General features: G+C 35.9%; 6 protein-coding genes, 1 long non-coding RNA gene and 1 pseudogene across 8 annotated transcripts in view; 5 read left to right on the top strand and 3 right to left on the bottom strand.

Annotated features, from left to right (window-relative positions):
• The window catches only part of LOC104703362 (uncharacterized protein At2g39795, mitochondrial), a 2,492-nt gene extending 1,106 nt beyond the window's left edge, over positions 1 to 1,386 (top strand). Inside the window, exons 2-4 of one of the 2 annotated variants that reach the window (XM_010419369.2) lie at positions 5 to 176; positions 567 to 889; positions 989 to 1,386. In XM_010419369.2, coding sequence (XP_010417671.2) covers positions 5 to 176; positions 567 to 889; positions 989 to 1,151 — 658 coding nt within the window. In that variant the 3' untranslated portion in view covers positions 1,152 to 1,386. The remainder of the gene's footprint in view (positions 1 to 4; positions 177 to 566; positions 890 to 988) is intronic. The other variant, XM_010419368.2, reaches the window with a different exon arrangement.
• LOC104703361 (zinc finger protein 1-like) lies at positions 3,176 to 4,154 on the bottom strand. Its single transcript, XM_010419367.2, has one exon. The coding sequence runs from the start codon at positions 4,054 to 4,056 to the stop codon at positions 3,364 to 3,366; it is 693 nt and encodes a 230-aa protein (XP_010417669.1). The 5' UTR covers positions 4,057 to 4,154; the 3' UTR covers positions 3,176 to 3,363.
• On the bottom strand, positions 4,207 to 4,988 carry LOC104705092 (zinc finger protein 1-like). The gene has a single exon (XM_010421080.2). It carries the CDS (start codon positions 4,888 to 4,890, stop codon positions 4,207 to 4,209), a length of 684 nt encoding a protein of 227 aa, XP_010419382.1. The 5' UTR covers positions 4,891 to 4,988.
• Positions 7,162 to 11,865, top strand: LOC104703360 (annotated as a pseudogene).
• On the top strand, positions 13,681 to 14,629 carry LOC104703359. The gene is made up of 2 exons (XR_754200.2): positions 13,681 to 13,792; positions 14,148 to 14,629. It is a non-coding gene; the product is annotated as an uncharacterized LOC104703359 (long non-coding RNA).
• LOC104703358 lies at positions 15,141 to 15,748 on the top strand. The gene is made up of 4 exons (XM_010419366.1): positions 15,141 to 15,227; positions 15,327 to 15,377; positions 15,475 to 15,529; positions 15,633 to 15,748. Exons 1-4 carry the CDS (start codon positions 15,141 to 15,143, stop codon positions 15,746 to 15,748), a joined length of 309 nt encoding a protein of 102 aa, XP_010417668.1.
• LOC104703356 (60S ribosomal protein L7-1) lies at positions 16,217 to 18,191 on the top strand. Its single transcript, XM_010419364.2, has 6 exons — positions 16,217 to 16,308; positions 16,491 to 16,731; positions 17,210 to 17,310; positions 17,419 to 17,556; positions 17,660 to 17,762; positions 17,856 to 18,191. The coding sequence occupies exons 2-6, from the start codon at positions 16,510 to 16,512 to the stop codon at positions 18,072 to 18,074; spliced, it is 783 nt and encodes a 260-aa protein (XP_010417666.1). The 5' UTR covers positions 16,217 to 16,308; positions 16,491 to 16,509; the 3' UTR covers positions 18,075 to 18,191.
• Positions 18,146 to 19,812, bottom strand: LOC104703357 (aquaporin NIP6-1). The gene is made up of 5 exons (XM_010419365.2): positions 19,485 to 19,812; positions 19,156 to 19,380; positions 18,719 to 18,913; positions 18,573 to 18,634; positions 18,146 to 18,478 (listed from the first exon to the last, which is right to left on the bottom strand). The coding sequence occupies exons 1-5, from the start codon at positions 19,725 to 19,727 to the stop codon at positions 18,286 to 18,288; spliced, it is 918 nt and encodes a 305-aa protein (XP_010417667.1). The 5' UTR covers positions 19,728 to 19,812; the 3' UTR covers positions 18,146 to 18,285.

Here is a 21,284-nt window from a genome sequence, read left to right as displayed (position 1 = left end):
GGAGCCCTAGAATTGGTTTGCCCACGAATCAAAATCCAATATTTTTGATCAGCCGCAAATGTCTGAGCTCGGGGAGTTACGTGTCAGAAATGCAGAGATCAGCTTTCGAGGGCAACATTTTGAGACTAATCCGTAATGAGATTGATTACGAACTCGATCACTCGCCTCCTCTTCTGGTATTCTATGATTGAATCCTTTTCCTTCTTCTTTCTTTTTCTGGTTTTTGGTCAATACGTTAAAGCTAGATAGATACTTTAAGCCTTCTTGGAATCTGATTTTGGATTAGTGTTATTTATCAATTGAACTTTTCTTGCTTGGGAATCATATCAATGTTGATCTGCCAAACTTAGCTTGATACTATTTGTATGCTATTAGATCAATAATGAAGAAAATGTTCACGTCTCTGAATTGGCCTCTCTGTTTTGGGAAGCTCTTATAAACACATATGTTAGCTAGTGACAAATGATAGACTTTCTAGTTCGCCTTATTGACCATGAACTTTGGCTCCTCTATTTCTGCTGGCTACATTGGATAATTAGAGCACTTTGCTTGTACAAAATTTGCAGCCTCCCAACAGTTTTGGACCATTCACTGTGGATGAACGGCCTGGAGAGCAGTGGATTAGCATGAAGAGGATATTTGGGGAGAAAGAAGACATCAAGATTGAAGCAACCATGTTTGATAGATCAGTTCCGACTTCAAAATCTACTAGCACTGAACCTGAATACATTCTTCACATCACTTTCATTGTCAACATCTCTAAGGGTGGTACTGGTGAAGCTTTAGAGATCATGTGTTCTGCTTGGCCGGATACCATAGAGATATCCAAGCTCTGTATTCGTAAAGCCATCAAGAGTTCACCGTCTTCCTATGGTGGACCAGAGTTTGAGTACGTTGACTTGCTCCTTTTCTTGGATTTAAAAATGTGATATAAGATTACTGTGAATAAAGGTGAAGTTGTTTTCTTTGCCTATATTGGTTATTACAGGGAATTGGATGATCAGCTTCAAGACGCTCTTTATCAATTTTTAGAGGAAAGAGGTGTAAGCGACGAGCTTGCTGTTTTCTTGCATCAGTATATGAAGAACAAAGGTAAAGGTGAGTACGTTAGATGGATGGAGAGCGTTAAATCTTATGTTGAGCAAAAATAGACATCAGCCTGCAGCAAGAGTCTTCGATTTTCCACTGTTTGGTTCCAAAGAATGCACTGGCCGTTGTGTATGTCACTATGACTCTCTTTGATTTGGATATCTTTCAATAAATTCATTTGCAAAAAAAATTGTTTGTTTGGTTTTGAGCTTGCAGATTGTGTAATAATTACCCTAGATTGGTCACATCATTTCAGCAATACATGTCACATGTTTGCTACATGTGTCTTACCAGCAATGGAAATTGAAAGTGCCTTAGTTAAGTTTGTAAAATGATTGACTTCTCGGGTAACTTTTTCTCCCCCCCTTAGGAACTTGCTATCTAACACTTTTGTCTGCATTGGTGACTTCCAAATCAATTCTAATGTTCCTTAACAGAGGAGCAACTTTTTAATTTTAATTCCATAGTGTGGGAACTGTGGATTTACAGTGTGAAACACCAGAAGTTAAAAGGGACAAGCCAGCTGAATCCACATAATTAATTAGTGAAGACTTTCTACTAATCTCAGTTCTATGGATTAGACTTCGAATATGGACTACTAGGATTAGAAGTGTTTAATTCCGGTTTTTGTTTTTTGAAAAAAGATATTGAGAAAAAATACAGTGAAGGTTGATTTTAATAGGTTTGTTACTGATTTTGTTTATCTATCTGAAGTAATAATATAAGTTTGGAGTTTTTGTTCATTTGATTCTGTATTTTGGTCTATTTTGTCTCTGATGAAAAATAAAATGATGATGAATGGTCAATTAACATCTAATAGACTTCAGTGTATGTAAAATAAAAACGTCATTATCTATATGAATTTTGGATATTTTCCACTGTGATATATGATTTTGGTATCTCCATCAAAATCTTAATAAATGTGACGCATTAGGATTTATATGGGGGATTAGTGAGGTAATTATGGTGATTGGTGCATAACAACATGATTCCCGCATCGTTAACATCTTGATTTGTGGAAAATATGGATTGTTAACTGCAATGATTAGCATTATATTAATTATTATAACTTCAATGTAAACATCAACTTGATGCGGACCTACCCAAAGCACATGTCACAGAATCTTTGGGTTATAATTCACTAAATCCTAGATAATAATTAGAATTTTCACTAATAGAACCCTCTCAGGCTCTCACCCACATGGTCACATATCATTACAAAAACTAGAAATCGTGAAGTGTGTAAAAGTAACACACATGTAATAACTAATAATTATAAATATAATCAACAATAGATATGTTTTTCTGAGTTCTATTTCTATTCGAGTCAATTTAATAACGCTAAAGTTGTCAAAAATAATTTAGCAATGGTGAAAAATTAATGTGAAATAAGAAAAGCGACTTGACAAGATTAGATTAAAAAGTACCATCAATATTTAACTTTAATAGTGTCACATGGCGAGAAAAACCACAACCTCTGACGAGGAACTCTTTCACTTGTTACTTTGTTAGATTAATGTCTATTTCTTTTAACTACAGGTAGGACCTCACTTCGATAATCACATTCTATCCACTCTATAATATTTTTTCCCCTTAAGAAAAATTTAAATCTTGTTTATTTTTTCATTTTATACTGTATAATCATCCACTAGAGTAGTAGACCATAAATGATTTTTTAAACATATTTGTTAGGAGAAAAAGACTAGACATGATTTACACAGAAAGAAATATCTTGATATTGATTGACTAAAGTCAGTTCACGCCTAATAAATCGGTGATAATCTAGTGGGCAATAATGCGTATAACGTAGGACATATTTTGCTTCTCTTAACGCCTATATCCCACAATAATTATGTACTTCCATCATTTTTGGATATATATATTCATCATATTATTTTGTGGAGTTCATTTCACTTTAATTTAATGGCATTGTTTTCTGTGAAAATGTAATATCATGTTAAGAAGTAAAGAAGATATAAGTGACGTCCACATTGTGATTATAATAAGTACCACAAAGCATACGTGGAGGACCTAACATTTTCTCCATTGTCCATTTTTATAGTTTTTAGTATTGTACTACATGGACTTAAAATAGACCTCAAAAATGGAATTGCACCAACAAGGTATTAATAAAACATATAATAAAGTACAACTTAATTAGTGAAACTCTAATACACCCTGCCGTCAATCATTATATCAAACAAAGACGAGAATAATAAAAAGAAAAAGTTATGATATAATGAAGACTAAAAAGAAGATGACAATTAAGAGCTCTCATAGCTTAAGAGTCAAGTCAATCTTCTTGAACTGATTATGATCTTCTTTAGTGCTCTTGAAATGTTCGGTTCTCTCCAACTTAGCAGCAATCACGTTACGGTTATTACCGCCGGCGACTTCAAGGTGAAATTTATCCGGCAACATCGTTCCGATGGTCGGTTTCTGGTGGATGCTCTGTTTAAAAACATGACTTAAACTCGTTGTTTGTCTTCCTAAGAAGGGTTTATGGATCGTTGAATGAGCTCGAATCCCTAAGGTTGACCTGTTATTCGCCGAGCCATGTAGTGGTAACGATGCCATGCTTGCGAATCTGCTGACTGAACCGTGGCCAAACGCAAACGCTGAAGAAGGCGAAGATGAGAGAGTCATCTTGTAGTACTGTCCACGTTTGGCTAAGGTGCGCTCGCGTTTATGAGCGTTTTGGTGGCCGCCTAGTGCTTGTGAGCTATAGAACTTTCTTTGACAATAATTGCATGAAAACACTCTCCGATCTGTCAAATGTTCTTGCTGCTGCTGCTGCTGATGATGATGATGAGAAGTCGATGATGAGCTGGTTTTGAAAGAATCAATGAGATTGAGCTCTGATGAGTTCGTTCCACGTGGCAAAAAGGTCAAACCCAACTCAAGATCTTGATGACCTTGTTTCTTCATTTTTAACATTTCTTGCTCTCCTTTGATTGACGAATCCATGTATATTCTGTGTATATAGCCCAGAGAGAATATATAAAGGGGATGAAAGTAAAAAAAAAAAGTAAAAATTGATATAGATGTGAACTGATGTGGTCGTGGGAAGTGAAGTGTGAGTTCTATTTATGGAATTGGACGGACATGTGACCTTTTTCAAATTGAATGATGTTTAAAGAAAAAAGGACACTTTTGATGTGTGCAATCTGACCTAGNGGTTCTCTCCAACTTAGCAGCAATCACGTTACGGTTATTACCGCCGGCGACTTCAAGGTGAAATTTATCCGGCAACATCGTTCCGATGGTCGGTTTCTGGTGGATGCTCTGTTTAAAAACATGACTTAAACTCGTTGTTTGTCTTCCTAAGAAGGGTTTATGGATCGTTGAATGAGCTCGAATCCCTAAGGTTGACCTGTTATTCGCCGAGCCATGTAGTGGTAACGATGCCATGCTTGCGAATCTGCTGACTGAACCGTGGCCAAACGCAAACGCTGAAGAAGGCGAAGATGAGAGAGTCATCTTGTAGTACTGTCCACGTTTGGCTAAGGTGCGCTCGCGTTTATGAGCGTTTTGGTGGCCGCCTAGTGCTTGTGAGCTATAGAACTTTCTTTGACAATAATTGCATGAAAACACTCTCCGATCTGTCAAATGTTCTTGCTGCTGCTGCTGCTGATGATGATGATGAGAAGTCGATGATGAGCTGGTTTTGAAAGAATCAATGAGATTGAGCTCTGATGAGTTCGTTCCACGTGGCAAAAAGGTCAAACCCAACTCAAGATCTTGATGACCTTGTTTCTTCATTTTTAACATTTCTTGCTCTCCTTTGATTGACGAATCCATGTATATTCTGTGTATATAGCCCAGAGAGAATATATAAAGGGGATGAAAGTAAAAAAAAAAAGTAAAAATTGATATAGATGTGAACTGATGTGGTCGTGGGAAGTGAAGTGTGAGTTCTATTTATGGAATTGGACGGACATGTGACCTTTTTCAAATTGAATGATGTTTAAAGAAAAAAGGACACTTTTGATGTGTGCAATCTGACCTAGAGCTACAGAGCCCACACATGTAACTGTATAGTAGTGGACACTTGAAAAAAAGGAGAAAATTAATGTCGTAATTATATGAATTATTGATTTATTTGGGAACACATATAATGAGTGTTCATGATATCATGTTATACTATTGTAATGAATGCTATAAGTAGCTCTATCTTAATCAAATGAGTTTGTCTTTGTTGTCACCTTTTTTTTTGTTCTCTTCGTTATACTTATATGATAATATCCTATTTCATTAATTATACAAACGTTTTATTGGGATTAGGAATATTTATACGTATGTAGTTCCTTTATATAGGGTTTAGGTGAGACGTTTAATTCAGAACCCTATATGAAGAAGCTGTCTTTATTTGTTTAAGTGTTAGGTAAGTTAGCAACTTTTGGACAAGGATTATGAAGCCAATCAAATCTCCCCGACAATCCCTTTCATTTCAATTTTTTTTAATCCATTCTCCCGTTTTCGGTTGAATGTCGTCCAAAACTTAAAAACCATACACATCCATCGATCTCACATAAGAATGTCATTAATCATTTTTTATGATTATAAATTCATTTTTGTTAGCTTACAAAACCATACACCGTTGATATATGTCAACTAAACTGTTAAATCAGTTAACTTTCTAGTTGTATATATATGTGGTCTCTATCCAAAATGAAAAAGTTGTAGTTATAGGAACATTTATGTTATGTTTTCTGTGTTATGAATAAACTAAAACAGATTTATGATTGTATACACACGTTAATATAGTGGCATTATCGTTTTGTTTAAAAGTAAAGTACAATCTTACTTGATACATGGCTATAATTTCTAAATAGTATAGTACTTGATAAATGAAAATGTTACTTTTCTTGGTCGTACGATACGATTAACTTGTTAGTAATAACATCACATAATTGCGATCTTACCGTAACAATATACGATGTAGTCATACCATCAGTTCAATTTTTAATACACTGCATCCAACTGTGATCTTATCACCAACCTATATGATTCCTCAAAAATTATCATTGTTTTCATTTAAAATAAAAACAAATGCAAAAAAAAAAGAAACACATCCAGCTTTAGTAGCAAAAAGTACATTTTTTGCTTTCATCGTAGTGACTTATGAGGTGATGCATATTTGTTTTTATTTTGCTTTGTCTAATCAGATTCGACAATATATCTCCTCCTAGATTACCTTGTCGGTCCGACCTCCAGAGCAAAAATATATGGACCACCCCTCTAATTCTTTAACAACAAAGGACCCTAAAAAAAGAAGAGGAAATAAGAAATGTTCCATGAATAACAATGATATTAGAACATCTAAAGCTACAAACTTATTAGTAAATAAAAAATAATCATCCAGTTGGTTTGATTAATCAAGTTCTTTTTGTCATGTGATATGATTGATATTTGTTTACTAGTAGTAAATGGGATGGAAAAACACTTATGTTTAGAAAAATAAAGGATCATTATGCTTATAATTAATTTGTTTGGTTTGTTGTCTATTTAGATAATAACGAAGTCTCTAATAAACTCGTACAATTAGGAGACACGAAGAGAAATGGAAACGTGGGATTGTTCCACAAAGATAGGGAACATAAACTCCACTAAATTTATTTGCAATTACAAAATTATAAGTAAAAAAAAAAAAAAGACTTATTTAGTTGTTGGTTGCTTTGACTTATTTATTAGTCACGATCGATCACGATTCACGAGTGTGGTTTTTTTACTAACATCTCATCAACGTCGAACATGGCTAATACCACCACAACTCTCTCTCTTCCACTATGGCCATAAACGTTGTGTTCCAGTTTAATCGCCCCATTCAAGGGCCCTTGTTAATAGGCCCATTACGATCAGTAGTAGTAGTAGAATGAGGTCAAAAATCGAAATAACCAAAAACAACAGGGAGCTAAAAGTACATACATACAAGTAGAGAGAGATTCTCCCGCTCTTGCAAAAATTCCCAAAATTCGAAACTTTATTATTATTTCCTAAATTTCTTTTTTAATTTCGAAAACTGATTTCAGTTTCCTAAAACTCTTTCATTAAATTTCTCTTTCAAAAAAAAAAGGAAAGATTTTTAATTTTTTTTTTTTTTTTTTTTTGTCTCCAGTGCTCTCCACTACTACTGTACTACAGATATAACCTCTTCGTCTCTTCACCTATTCATCTTCAATTCTTCATCTCCCAATCCATCCTCCGAAACACACAATCTAGATGGCTGTGAAAAGCAAAACGAAGAAACGGGATGAACCAGAGTCAGATCTGTGCTTTGCGGGGAAACCCATCTCTGTTGTGGAATCTATGATTAGATGGCCTCTTCGCTACCAATTCAAGAAACCAAAGCTTGATGATGATACTCCCATTAAAACTGCCATAAACGTGTCAGAATTTAGGTTTTTTTTTTTTTTTTTAATTTCCTGGGTCGAAATTTCGTGTTCTTGTTCTGTGATTTTTGTTGCTTGTTGTACCTTCTGTGTTGACGTTTTGTGGGGTTTAAAATTACAGTGCCAAAGAAGAAGAAATCAAACAAGCGAAACGTCACTACGAGCAAGCTTTGGTTGATGGCGTTCTCATCAATCTCAATGACGATGTCTACGTCACGGTTCTGCAGACCAGATGATACTGTGAGTTGATTTTCTTGCGTTTTGAGTTTACTTTGATATTCTTCTTTAGTACATTATGTCTATTGCTCCTACTACTGATTAATGTTTCTCATTTGTTTTGTCTTAGGTGATTGAAAGATTTGCGCAACTTGTGCAAGAAAATAGAGTGTTTTTATCAAATGTGGAAGACGACAATCCTTTGAGTTGCATTTTCTCTAAAGTCAATGTTGCCAAAGTCCCATTACCCAAGGTATCAAATACTCTGATTTCCAATGGCACAGTGTGTGAAAACAACGTTTGATCATATTCGGCTTCTAAACTGATTTACACTTTTTACAACAGATTGATTCACGAGCTTCAGAAGAAAGAATAATTCCTCCATGTGACTTTTTTTATGATATGAAGTACGAGCTTCCACATCTCACTTTTGTCAACGCAGATGATGGTAAATAAATTTCTCTTCTGTTTTGCTGTGTGTCCTAGATATATTACTTTATATCAGCACTATCTTATCTGAGCTCGTTGTTAAGTGCAAATGACTTTACTTAGAACATTGGAAACTTTATTCCTTCTGGTCACGGTTTAAATTAGCTTCCTTGTAACTGTTCTGTATATGTTTATTAGTTTCTCTAGCACCTTCCTAGAATTATTACTGTTTTTACATGAGAACTATCTTATCTAAGTTGGTCATTTTTTAAAATTCTTAACACAAGCGCTGGTTTTTGCAACTTTATCAGTCATATCCTTATTAAATTTCTTCAAAGTGTTTCGAAAAGAGCTGATGATTTCTATCTTGCCAAAAAATTTCAGCAGATAGGGCTTCATCCTCAACCATTTCAAGCGATTCTGACTCCAATTGCATAGTGAATCCTCACAGTGATGAAAAATTCTTACTGGATCTTTACAGTGGCTGTGGAGCAATGTCCACTGGTTTTTGCATGGGGGCCTCCATATCAGGAGTAAAACTGACTACGGTAAATCTTGTTATTTATACCAACTTACCACATTTATATTTTGCTGTATTTGAGCAAGATTCTCTCTGATTTTGCAGAAATGGGCTGTGGATCTAAATCCTTCTGCTTTAATAGTCTTAGACTTAATCATCCTGAGACAGAGGTAAGTCTGTATTGGTGATTTAATGATTTTTTTTTGTAAATATAATTGCCACTCATGTAATTAATTCATTGTGAACGTTGAGCAGGTGAGAAATGAAGCTGCAGAAGACTTTCTAGTTCTTCTCAAAGAATGGAAAAACCTTTGTGAGAAGTTTTCCCTCATTTCCAGCACTGAACCAACGGAATCAATTTCTGAGTTGGAAGATGAAGAAGGTGACGAAGATGATGACATAGATGAGACAAGTATTGATACTGAACTCTCACCTGGAGAGTTTGAAGTACAAGAGTTCAGTGACATCGCTTTTGGAGATCCTAATGAGAAAGGGGAAAAGTCACTTCATCTTAAGGTATTGTTTCATGAACTATATATCAGAATTCTCAATTAGCTACAAACAAATTTCGTCATTTGTAAAGATGTAACTCAAACATTATTTTTCTTATTATTTCATTACTTTCAGGTGAGGTGGAAAGGCTACGGTCCTGATGACGATACATGGGAGCCTTATGCTGGCTTAGGGTAACTTTTCCAAATTATCCTCTGATACAACTTTTGTATTGATGGTTTATTGATATTGAGATGATTCATTTTTTCCTCCAGAAATTGCAAGGATAAACTAAAAGAGTTTGTGACAAATGGCTTTAAGTCTAATCTGTTACCCTTACCTGTAAGTCTTTTGTTTCCTTTGCATAGTATGTTTAGCTATTTATGATAGTTCTTCACCCTGCATACTACATAAGTGATGAATTGTGCAAAGCATAGTATTATCTTGTTGACAAAATATCGTCATTTATGAGAGTTCTTATTGGTTCATGAAGAATTTGGTCTCTTAAATTTTTGTTTGTTACTTTTGTTCAGGGCACTGCTTACTCGGTTTGCGGTGGCTCACCCTGTCAAGGGATCAGTGGTTATAACCGTTTTAGAAACAAACAAGCACCGCTTGAAGATACGAAAAACCAGCAAATTTTGGTGTTTTTGGACATCATTGACTTCCTCAAACCAAAGTACGTGCTTATGGAAAATGTTGTAGACCTTCTCAAGTTTTCGAACGGATATTTGGCACGTCATGCTGTTGCTACCTTTGTTGCGATGAACTATCAAACAAGGTTGGGCATGATGGCAGCGGGATCTTATGGTGTCGCTCAACTTAGAAACCGAGTTTTTCTATGGGCTGCGCAACCAACAGAGGTAAATATATATGTTACCTAATAGTTATTTTTCTGGAGAGGATATGTTCTTTATGACTCTCTCTTAATGTGTGTTAAACAGAAACTGCCTCCATACCCTCTGCCCACTCATGAGGTTCTGAAAACGTTCCACACCGCTGTAGAATTTGAGGCAAGTGTGGATTGTTTCAGTTTTAAAGTTAAATACTCTTATTATTGGGCTGCCTTCTTATTTATTTGTTGTAAATGCAGGATATTCAAGTTGGCCGTATCCAAAAGGAGATTCTCAAATTAGAAGATGCTCTTACACTGGCTGATGCTATTAGTGATCTACCACCGGTGTGTATCTAAACTTTTAAACTGCCATTGTTGCTTAAGGTACATCATATCTTATATAGTTCATTGATCAGTGCTCTCTTGATGCTGCAGGTGACAAATTATGAAAAAATTGATGTAAGGAATTATAATGATGCTGGTCCTAAGACAGATTTTCAAAAATATATTGCGTTGAAAAGATCTGGTGAGCATTTTGAACTCGATAGATTTTGTGTTACCACTTATCACATATTAACGAATATTCTTGTTTCAGAGACACTACTACCCGTAACTGGTGGAGATTCGTCGCACAAGTTATTCGATCACCAGCCGTTACAGCTGAGCACTAACGACTTGGAAAGAATCTCATATATACCAAAAAAGAAGGTGCGACAATGTTTTAGTGTTATATATTTTGTAGTGCCTGCTTCAAGCATTCAATGTTTGATAATTTCTTTGTTCATGTTACTGTATTCTTATTGCTACAGGGGGCTAATTTCCGGGATATGCCTGGTGTTTTAGTTCATAATAACAAAGTGCAAATTGATGATTCGGTGAAGCGAGCAAAGTTGAAATCTGGAAAGAATGTGGTAATAATCTAACTCACTTAAAACCTTGTCATCATTCTGTTCTAGTGTTTTTTTTGTTTGCAGCTTCTTCTTTTTGACATGGTTGTGGTGTTGACAGGTCCCTACTTATGCAATTAAATACGTAAAAGGAACATCAAAAAAGTGACTTTCTCTTAACTAATATGCTTCTTCTTTGGAATCTAGCTCTTTCCATAACCTGAGAGTGTTGAATTCACTAAATAATAACAAATCTGTTATCTGAATGTCAGGCCGTTTGGTCGCTTGTGGTGGGATGAAATTGTTAACACAGTAGTGACAAGAGCTGAACCGCATAACCAGGTAAGCTCTTTTGCTTTCATTTCCTACTTTTCTTTCTCTGGTGACTCTATTTTTCTTAATAAAACTGGTTTATGCAGTGTGTAATCCATCCGAAGCAAAACCGTGTGTTGTCTGTCCGTGAGAATGCCAGACTACAAGGGTTCCCTGATAGTTACAAGCTGTGTGGCACAATTAAGGAAAGTAAGTCCGTGGTCCTTGCTGCCTTCACTAGAGATCCAAATGTGAAAAAACTTGTTTATGAATCTGAAACTTTGTGCAGGCACATCCAGGTTGGAAATGCGGTGGCTGTTCCTGTAGGGGTTGCGTTAGGATGCATTTGGTATGGCGAGTCAAGGACTGACCGATGATAATGAGCCTGTAATGAAGCTTCCCTTCAAGTATCCTGAATGCATGCAGGCGAAGGCAGAGGATCAATCTGATTGACAATCTCTCCATCCAAAAAGCCTCAATGATGAAATTATCTCTTATCTTTAAGAGTCGCACTCCAGTTATCTAGACTTGTCTTAGTTTTCTTCTTTTAATTTGGTTTTGAGCTTAAATGCTCAAACATTTGCTTTAATTGTTACCTCTGATCGCTTTCGTTCTTGTTAGTTTATTATTTGATCTTTTGGAAACACAATATTTCAATTTATTTATCGATCTTGACCTCTAGATTCAAGACAACTATTTTCTTGTTTACCAATTCACAGTATTAAATTGCTCTTCTTCGGTTTTAGAAAATTATCCGGTTTACATTTTGTTTTGAGATTATTCGATTGATAATCTGGACAAGGACAAGGGATCAACGTAAAGGCAATATTAGCACAAAGATAAGTCATAACTCATGTATATAATTTATAGCCATGCCCATCACACAGCATTTAATAACTTGTTACCTGGTCTGCACCCTTAAAACATATAATTGGTTTCCAAAATCAGACTGAGACCTGCAAAGAAAAAACAAAGCAAAGTTATGTTACGAACAAACACCGAAAGTAAATAAAATGTAGCTGTATCATGAGTTCATGGCCAACAAATCTTACGGTATGATGTAAACGCTTTTTGAGAAAGGTAGTCTTCCCTCAGTAGCTTTATAACTGTTTCTTGTTGTTCTATTTTCTTATTGATTTAAAAAATGAAAAAAAAAAAAAAGAAGAAGATGGTTTATGTGTGGAGGGTGGGTGATGTTTAACACTGAGAGCAATGATAAACTCACATCATATTTTAAGAATCTTAATTGAATGGTTTTTATTGGGCTGTTTATCTAACCTTATGAAAAATACAAAAGAAAATGTGTGGAGGGTTTAATAATAAATCTGTCATTCTCAATGGTAAATTTTAATCTTAGTATGTATTTCGTACATTTAATTTGTGCCTTTTACCTATTTTATTTTCTTCCCATTTCTCCAGAAGGATCTCTATGATAGAACTGGAAACTGTAGGTTTCCTCGAGCGCCTGATGGTACTTTATACAACGTTCGCGATTTCTTCCCACGAATAAGAGAGATTTTTTACGTGACCATAACTTTTATGGTTGCTATCTCGATGTCTGTATAGTTACCTCAAAATCCATCACCATACAAATTTTCCCATTTGGAACCTTTTCACAGCATTTTATCCCATTCACCTCTACGGTCTTCTGGGACGTACTTTAATAATTTTTCATAGCATTCATTTGCTTTGTCAACATGCATTAGGGGGACTTTATTAATTAGTACAACTTAAATATATATACCGGACAAATGCTCATTATGATATTTAATCTACTAATATATGTGTGTATATGTCAATTAAAAAATATTCAAAAAAAGATACCCATTTGATAATATGCTACGTCAAACCATGTAAGCCATTAACCAAGGAGCAAAAATAAGTCGAACTTTATTAAACAAAACACATGAAATCCAACAAATTTTAGAATTCGACAACATTATAACCATCTGAAACTGTTTTGTAACAAGCAAATTTACATGCATCATCTTGTACAAAATATCCCCTTTTCTTCCAATCTCGATTTTACATACTTCAAGAATGTCTTCTACCGCTAAGAAAATTGTTGGTCATAGCTGGTAAGTGGCCAAAGACATATTAAAAAACGTAGACTTCTTATATAAGTACAAATGAATAAAAATTAGCATTTAAACACTAGAAAGATGTACTTTTAATCACATTGGTGACACAAACAAGGAACTCGATATAGAAATTGTATAATTTGAGGTGAATTTATTTAATTATTCTGCTATTTGTAATTGGCTTTCGTATATGTATATGTATTAAAAAACCAAAAATTTGTCATATTTTTTTTAAAAAAAATTGCTGAGAGTCAAAGTCGACAATTGACTACCGACTTTGACTTCTTAAAAAAAATTACTGAGAGTCAATTTTTTTTTTTTTAATTTTCTTTCTTTCTCCTTCGAACCTATTTATGTGGTGGGCCTTGGGCCGAATTGCTTTAAAAAAAAAGGAATAATAAGCCCCAAACAAAAGAAGAAGATTGGGATAATTGCGCCGCCTTGCATTGTCTCTTAAGATCGATCGTTTAAAACCTACCTCTCAGGAGCAAGCTTTGCTTTGATCTGATTTCGTTTTCGCTTCTCTCAGTCAATCTCAGGTTTGTCTCGAACCTCAAAATAATATGTTTAGGAAAAATCTAAGTGTACCCTTCTTGTGTTTGTTCGTTAATTAACTTAATATGCACGACCTAGATTTGATTGAGCTGTTGTTGGGTGGGATATTAATAATAATACTTTGGGAATCCCATAATTGTTTGTCTAGTGATGATTTATGTAAAAAGTGGATTCAGTTGATGATGAAGATGATGATGATGGGGTTCAAGTGTTTCTACCTTACTTGAAAATTCGGGGCTCTGTTCATCGAATTGGCTTTGTTAGATACAGTAATTTATATATGATTTCCCGTCTGTTTTGTTTGATTAATTGATTTTATCCTTCTTGTTAAAAAAATAGGTACGGTAAAAATGATTCTGTCAACGAAGAAGATGGATAAATATTTTCAGTTAACGATTGAAGAATTGAAGAGTGCTCGTACAAAAAAAGTAGATGCACTCTGGAAGATGATCAGCACTTCATCATCATCATCATCATCTAATTTCCTGAGTGCAAGGAGGGAGATTGCAAAGAGGAGGCGTGCAAATATGAAAGCCTTGAAGGGGGACCTTGATGCTATCACGCTTGATATGGGAAGCAGCAAGACCTCGTTGCTTGACTCTGCAGGAGATTCGAATGAGAATGAGACTCAGGTTAACGAGACTCCCATCTACTCTGGAGACCGCTGTGTTTAACGATCTTGTGTAATCCTGTTTAGACATATATGGTTTAGAGAGAGTTGGGTGAACTGGAATACGAATAGTATTGATGTAGGCATGTAGCTATGATCTTTTTAAGTCTTTCCATTTTGATGTGCCTAAATAAAGTAATATTGAATCAAATTCAAACGCAGTATATATAGAAACAACTAGTGATGCATCTATTTAAAAAGAGAGACAGGTTTAATAAGACTCTTGACGGTTCAGGGGAAAAGACGTGTGCTTCTTGTCGGTGGATAGTAAATAAAAGAGGCAGATCTCTCGAGCGTTTTTTTTTTTTTTTTTTTNTCTGTAAAAACATAAAGTTTTGTCTTTGAGTTGATGCTTGATGGTAATTCGTGTGAAGAAAGAAGATTAGCTTAAAAACTTGTTCTGTCTCTAGTCTCCGAGAGAGCTTTGATTCGCGCGCGTGAGGTGGAGAGTGGATGATAACCGCCTCACTCATTATTTTGGGCTTTTAGGTTAAAATAATGGGCCCAAAATTGATATCTCGCAACGTAACTGAGCAAAATTCTAACACAGACGAAGGAAGAAGACGGAGAAGCGATTGAAGTGAAACTACTGCTGAGAAAATTTTGTGTTCGTCTTCTTCACCCTAATAAACAAAATTGATACCAGAGAGAGAGAGAGAGAGATGGAGGACGAAGAGTATGTAATGATTGATCTTGATGACGTTTCAAGACACATTGACATTCCATCAGATGCTCCTTATACTTTATCAGTTCAGTTCAATCCAAAATCTCTTTTAATTTTTCTTTTAACTATATCTCTTCTCTTGCATTGTTTCTTTTTTATAAATTTTGTTTCGTTTTCTTCTCAGGGTTTGGATACTTTGAATCCGGTGTTGACCATTGATGGCAAAATCAAGCTGGTACTTAATTCTGAGAGTTGTAGAGTTACTCTTCCATTCTTAATATAGTCGTATTCGATTTGATCTCTCTCTCTCTCTCTCTCTCTCTATCTCTCAGGTTGGAGAATATATAGAAACAATTGGTACATGCCTTGCTTTCTCTGACGACATGGGTTAGTTAGTTTCACTTGCTTTCCCTCTTTATCATCTCAACAAACATAGCATGTTGTTATTTGGGTTTGCGGTTTCTTCATTTGGTTTTTTATTTGGCAGCAGGTGAAAACCAGAAGAAGACAGTTGAACCTGTTGCCAAACTCCACAAGATTCTTAAGTTTAGGTTAGCAGCTGCATTAGACAATGAAGATGGAGAAACAAAGACAAGCCATTTGTAAAAAGTTTTTCTACCTGTTCTATATATAAGTCCTTGGAAACCTGATTTTTTCTTCAAGATTGGCTTGCACCTGGCCAATCTTTCCTTGAGAAAATTCAAACTGTGCAACTAGAAATATCATATTTAAAGAACAAAACTGTACCAATAAGTTAGAATATACGATGCTGAAGCAATTTACATTTTTCTTTGTTGGCCTCTCGAAGTAGCAATATCAAAACTAAGACCAAACAATCAAGAAACTAGACAGAGATAGAGCCAAAGAAAAACCCCTTGTAGTGGTGGTTTCCAGTTCACAACTTCAACGTATTCTTTCTTATTCACACAAGATAGTAACGCCAAATACATTCAACAAAGGCAGTACGTAAAAAAAAAAAAACAAGTAAGGCCTTACATAAGCCCACATATATTGGGCTTTTTTATAAGTCTGACCCAGACTGTATAATTAAGTCTGGTAACACAAGAGATTTTAGTTCATAAACCCTAGGATTCTCAAATCGTGTGCCATTGCTACCAGCTTCGACTTCATTCTTAGCCGCCGTTCAAATTGCTTCGCCGCCACCGGTAATTTTGTTTTTCCTTTTCCGCATTGTTCCCTTGTTCATTCTGTCTTGGTCCCCTATAGCCTCACTTGTTCTAGAGTTGAGAGTTTTAGTCTCTGTTTGTTTTCAAGGAACCGTTTTTACAGATTCTCTATTACTTTCTTCACAAAATACAATCTGACAATCTGTATATTTGTCTTGTAGAAGCAAAAGAGTAGAGAAAATGGCCGAAGAAGAAGCTAAGGGAGTAGAGATAATGGCCGGAGAAGAAGCTAAGGGTTTGGATTACATACCGGAGATTATACTGAAGAAGAGGAAGAACAGAGATGAGCTTGCCTTTATCAGGAAGAAGCAACTTGAGTTGGGCAATTTCGGCAAGAAGAAGCAGAAGAAAGTCTCTGATATCAAACGTCCTGAAGATTTTGTGCTTGAGTTCAGGGCTAAGGTACTTACTCTCTCTTACTTTCCTAGATTTGGCCATTGATTTTAATAACATTTGTTTCTCAGTCATTGTCCATTGATTTTACTGCCTCAAGCTCTGCTCTTTTTGCTTCTAGACTTGTCTTTTACTACACCTTAGATCATGTATACAAGGTTTTGCTGAGTAGTAAAGGTCTCTCAATTAAATCAAAAGTTTTACTCTTTTAGGTTTTGGTTTCAACTCACTATGCATTTGACTACGGTCTCTCTGCATAGTAAAGGTCTTTCATTGCTTTATGTAGAGTTGAAGTTGCAGCATGAAATTAGATTTTTCTTCACAATCTCTTAGACTATGACTAGGTCGAACTATGACTGATAAGCAAATGTTTCACCTTTGAGATATCTCCGTGGTTTGTAAGGTTGTGCTTAGGACTTTATGTTAATACTGCATTGTTCTTTGTAATTTGACAGTTTTCTTTTTTTGTTGATTGTTATTCCTTAAGGAAATAGATCTTATCCGGATGAAGCAAAGGGTCAAGAGGCCAAAGTCATCTCCTCCACCAGTTAAATCTAACCTGGTTTTCATCATACGTATACAAGGAGGGTAAGTTATATTCTTCAATTAGCTTTATCTTCTTCCCCTTTGAATCTAGTCTTTCTCTCTGCCAGTTTTCTTATCCTTTTCTATTTTTTTATTTTATTTGGTGATTAGCAAGAGTGATATGCACCCAAAGACCAAGAGGATTCTTAACAATCTGCAACTGAGGAGCACCTTTACTGGTGTATTTGCCAGAGCAACTGACAGTCTGTTCCAAAAGCTTCTCAAAGTGCAGCCTTATGTCACTTATGGGTAAGTAAAGAGACGAGTCCTCTTTCGATTTTTCCTTGTTGCTCAATTTCATTTATGTTTCTCGATTCTCTTATGACCTGACCGTTGTTTACGATTCTTGAAGATACCCCAATGATAAGAGCGTCAAGGACCTCATATACAAAAAGGGATACACAATAATAGAGGGCAATCCTGTTCCTCTTACCGACAACAACATTATCGAACAGGTAAAATTTCCAACTGTTAAAAGTATAGTAGAGCTTGTTCGAGATTATAATCATTCTGTTTCTTGAATCATTCCAACTTGTGTTACCCCGTAGGCTCTAGGAGTACACAAAATCTTTGGCATAGAAGACCTTGTGAATGAGATAGCAAGGGTTGGTGATCATTTCAGAGAAGTGATGAGATTTTTGGGACCGTTGAAACTCAACAAGCCCACGGCTGGTGTTTTGAACAGGAAGAAGCAAGTTTTCAGCGAAGGAGGAGATACTGGTAACCGCGAAGATAAGATCAATGATCTCATCAACAAATTGAATTAGATGCAGCGAGTCCTTGTAATCGCGAGCTATATTTTCCTTAAAAAGTTCTGTATGAGACTAAAACCCGACCATTTGGACGAAACGCTATTGCAATTTTGATTAAAGGGACATTCGCAATTACATAACCATCGGTGACATCAGAGATTATATATTATACACGTGATTCAAACAGAGTAACATAAGCGATTGTTTTTGCAAGTTTTGTCATTATTCATCTTCTGAAGCTCCTCCTCTCTTTGGGTGCTTCATCTTCCTCTGGCAACTTCACGATCGTGTATGTTCCTGCTCCGATCAACGCTCCAAGAATTGGGGCAGTAAGGTAAACCCAAATAGCTCTGTAGTTGTTTGCTGCAATGGCTGGACCTAGTGTTCTTACTGGATTCATCGAAGCTGAAGTTGCAGGTCTGTTGAACACAACATCTTGATCAGTAAAACGTTTTATCTAATGTGTACGACAACTGAAATCAAGATATGGTTTAGTTTAGATCTTATATATACCCAGCTATGAGTATGTTAAGCATGACCGTTGCTCCCACCGCAATTCCCGCCAACTCTCCCACCTGTAATTTTGTCATTAGTTTTCCAGACACGACCAAATTTTTCAATATGTTTAATTATCTTTAGTTGTTTGTTCTGAAATTTACGGCTCTCGTGTCGGTGGCTACGGCTGTGACCACGAACATGAGGTTGAAGCTGATAATGAACTCCAAAGCGAAGGCTTGGCTGAGACCCACCGTCGGCACCGTCACACCACCGCTCATGGTCGGTTCAAACACTGCTTTCAGTGCAAATGCCGCACAGATGGAGGCCAACACCTGAGCTCCGATATACACTGGCACCTATTTTTGTAACATAGTTAGTTTTAATTAGATAGACACCAACAAAAATTTCTATTATTAGAGATCGCTTTATACGATCAGATTTTATATACTTTTTTTATCAACCCATGTTAGAATTTAATTCATAATAAACTGTGTCATGATTCGATGCATGTGCATGTCTATAAATTTAATGTGGTTCTCCCAGTAACATCCAAAAGTGCGTAACTGTGTTAAACCAATTAAAATGAAAAAGTACTGACGTGTTTCCAGTTGAAGTGTTTGAGAGCAGCGAAGGCAATGGTGACAGCCGGATTGAGATGCGCCCCGGAGATGTGACCAGTCGATAATATAACGATCATGACAGCCAAACCAGCTGTGGCTGCGCAACCAATAAGCGTCACAGCTCCATCTGTCTTCTGATTCACGATAGCCGTCGCTGTCCCGGCGAATATCAGGATCAACGTCCCAACAAACTCTGCACCCAACTTCACACACACAAATTTGTACCGGTCAATGCTCAGTGAATGATCGGTAACATGAGTGTAAGTAACTGTAATGAGAAACAGAGAAAGTGTCTGTATATATGTACCTTGCGGTAGAGGGAGACGTTAGGGGGAGGGAGGGAGCAAGAGACCGGAGGGAGTCTTCCATCTTCAAGAGCCCATTCATTGTCAACACTGAAACACTTGCAGCTTTTGAGAAGTGACTTTGGTGTGTATCTACCATTATGCCCATTCCTCTTCCCTTCGAATCCTCCAAAGAGCGGCGCTCCTGGAGTCCCCGGGGTTGTCGCCGGCGTTGAGGGCATTGATGGGATTTCCTCATGATCCATATCGAGGGTAGAGAGAGAGAGAGATGAGATCCTAATTTGAGGATATATGTTTTTGTTCTGATGATTGTTTTATGTGCTATATAATTAAGGGATGTGTAGGGTATTTATAGGGATCCAAAATATGAGAGTTGACTTATGAGTGAAGGATCCAAAATATGGTGATTGATATTTCATTTTTTGTTGGAGTGAGGAGTGAGTGGGTTTGGTAATCCTTAGTTTTAATGCATGTGTCATAAGGAAGACTCTTTACATAACATGAAATGTTGCTATCTTTCTGAGAATGGGTTCGTGTATCGTATCTTTTATATGTCTACTTACATGTTACGTATATCGTGTACTAAAAGAAGCTTTTGGCATGAAGCAATAATTGTGGAGCTCTTTCTCTATCGACATACATTATTTTTCCTAATTTGTTATTCTCTCCATGAGAATGGAACTATTGGGTTTGCGTGGTTGTAAGTTGTTAGCAAAGAGAATGATGATAAAAGCGATGGTTCTTGACCTTTCCTTATCACATACTGTGACTCACAGTCGACTCTCTTTTTTTGTGCACTCTTTTTGTCTTAATCTCTAATACATGCAACAAAAAAAAAAAAAAAAGGTAAGAAGAACAGAGTTTAACCAAAAGAAAATATTAATGAAGAATATTGTAATGAAAGAAATGATTTGTTTAAAATTTTTAATGTTTGCATGTATTAAGATCGATTATTTGTTCGAATCAGCGCAGATGGTTGTGTAATTTGGAAGTATAAAGTATGATTTTTCTTTTCGCGTTGGAACAGGTTCATAGCTTTAAGCCTTTCAAAAACATTCCAAGTGAGGCTCAAATTACCTCTATATAAACGTTGTTTTTTACTGATAAAAGATGCGTGGAAAGAAGATCAAACATTTCAAATAAAAGATATGTATATTTTGAGATGTATACTGATATAATTAGAATCAACTTAGAATTCATATGACTCTTATTTATATGGTATGCTCTTAAAGTTATTCGTTTTCTAATTTCAAAGAGAACCTTTGATGACCCGTCCACAACTCTTAAGAATCTAATTACCTTAAAAATATACTAATTTCTCGCTTTGTCCTCGCCATCGTATGATGTGTCTTCGATTTATTTATAATAATATCTCTTAGAAAAATACTTGGGTATATAACCTTTGCTAAGTATACATACCCTTTATAACTTATGCTTAAGTATACATACCCTTTCCCTTTGCTAAGTTTTATAGAATAAGGAAATGAGTGGTCTCGGTGTCGACTAAAATAACTATTTGTACAGTGTACATATAGAGGTCCTATACTCCTATCCTATCTATATATCTGCAGAATATATACCTCTTATCCTAAGACTAAGATAGCCATTTAAATTTCGTCCATTCCCTTGAAGTTATTTCACGTTATGTCACAGAATATAGTCATATACATATGGGAAAATAAAACAACAAATCATGAGAACATATGAATGTGTGTGGGAGTGGAGGAGCAAATCATGACCATTTAAAAGATGTGAAGCGACTGTACTGTTTGTTCTAAAGCCCAACGTCACATCGCTTGGTA

This window comes from Camelina sativa, chromosome 7 (genome assembly GCF_000633955.1).
Source record: "Camelina sativa cultivar DH55 chromosome 7, Cs, whole genome shotgun sequence".
Classification (NCBI taxonomy): Eukaryota; Viridiplantae; Streptophyta; class Magnoliopsida; order Brassicales; family Brassicaceae; genus Camelina; species Camelina sativa.
This window is presented reverse-complemented; position numbering and strand designations above follow the sequence as displayed.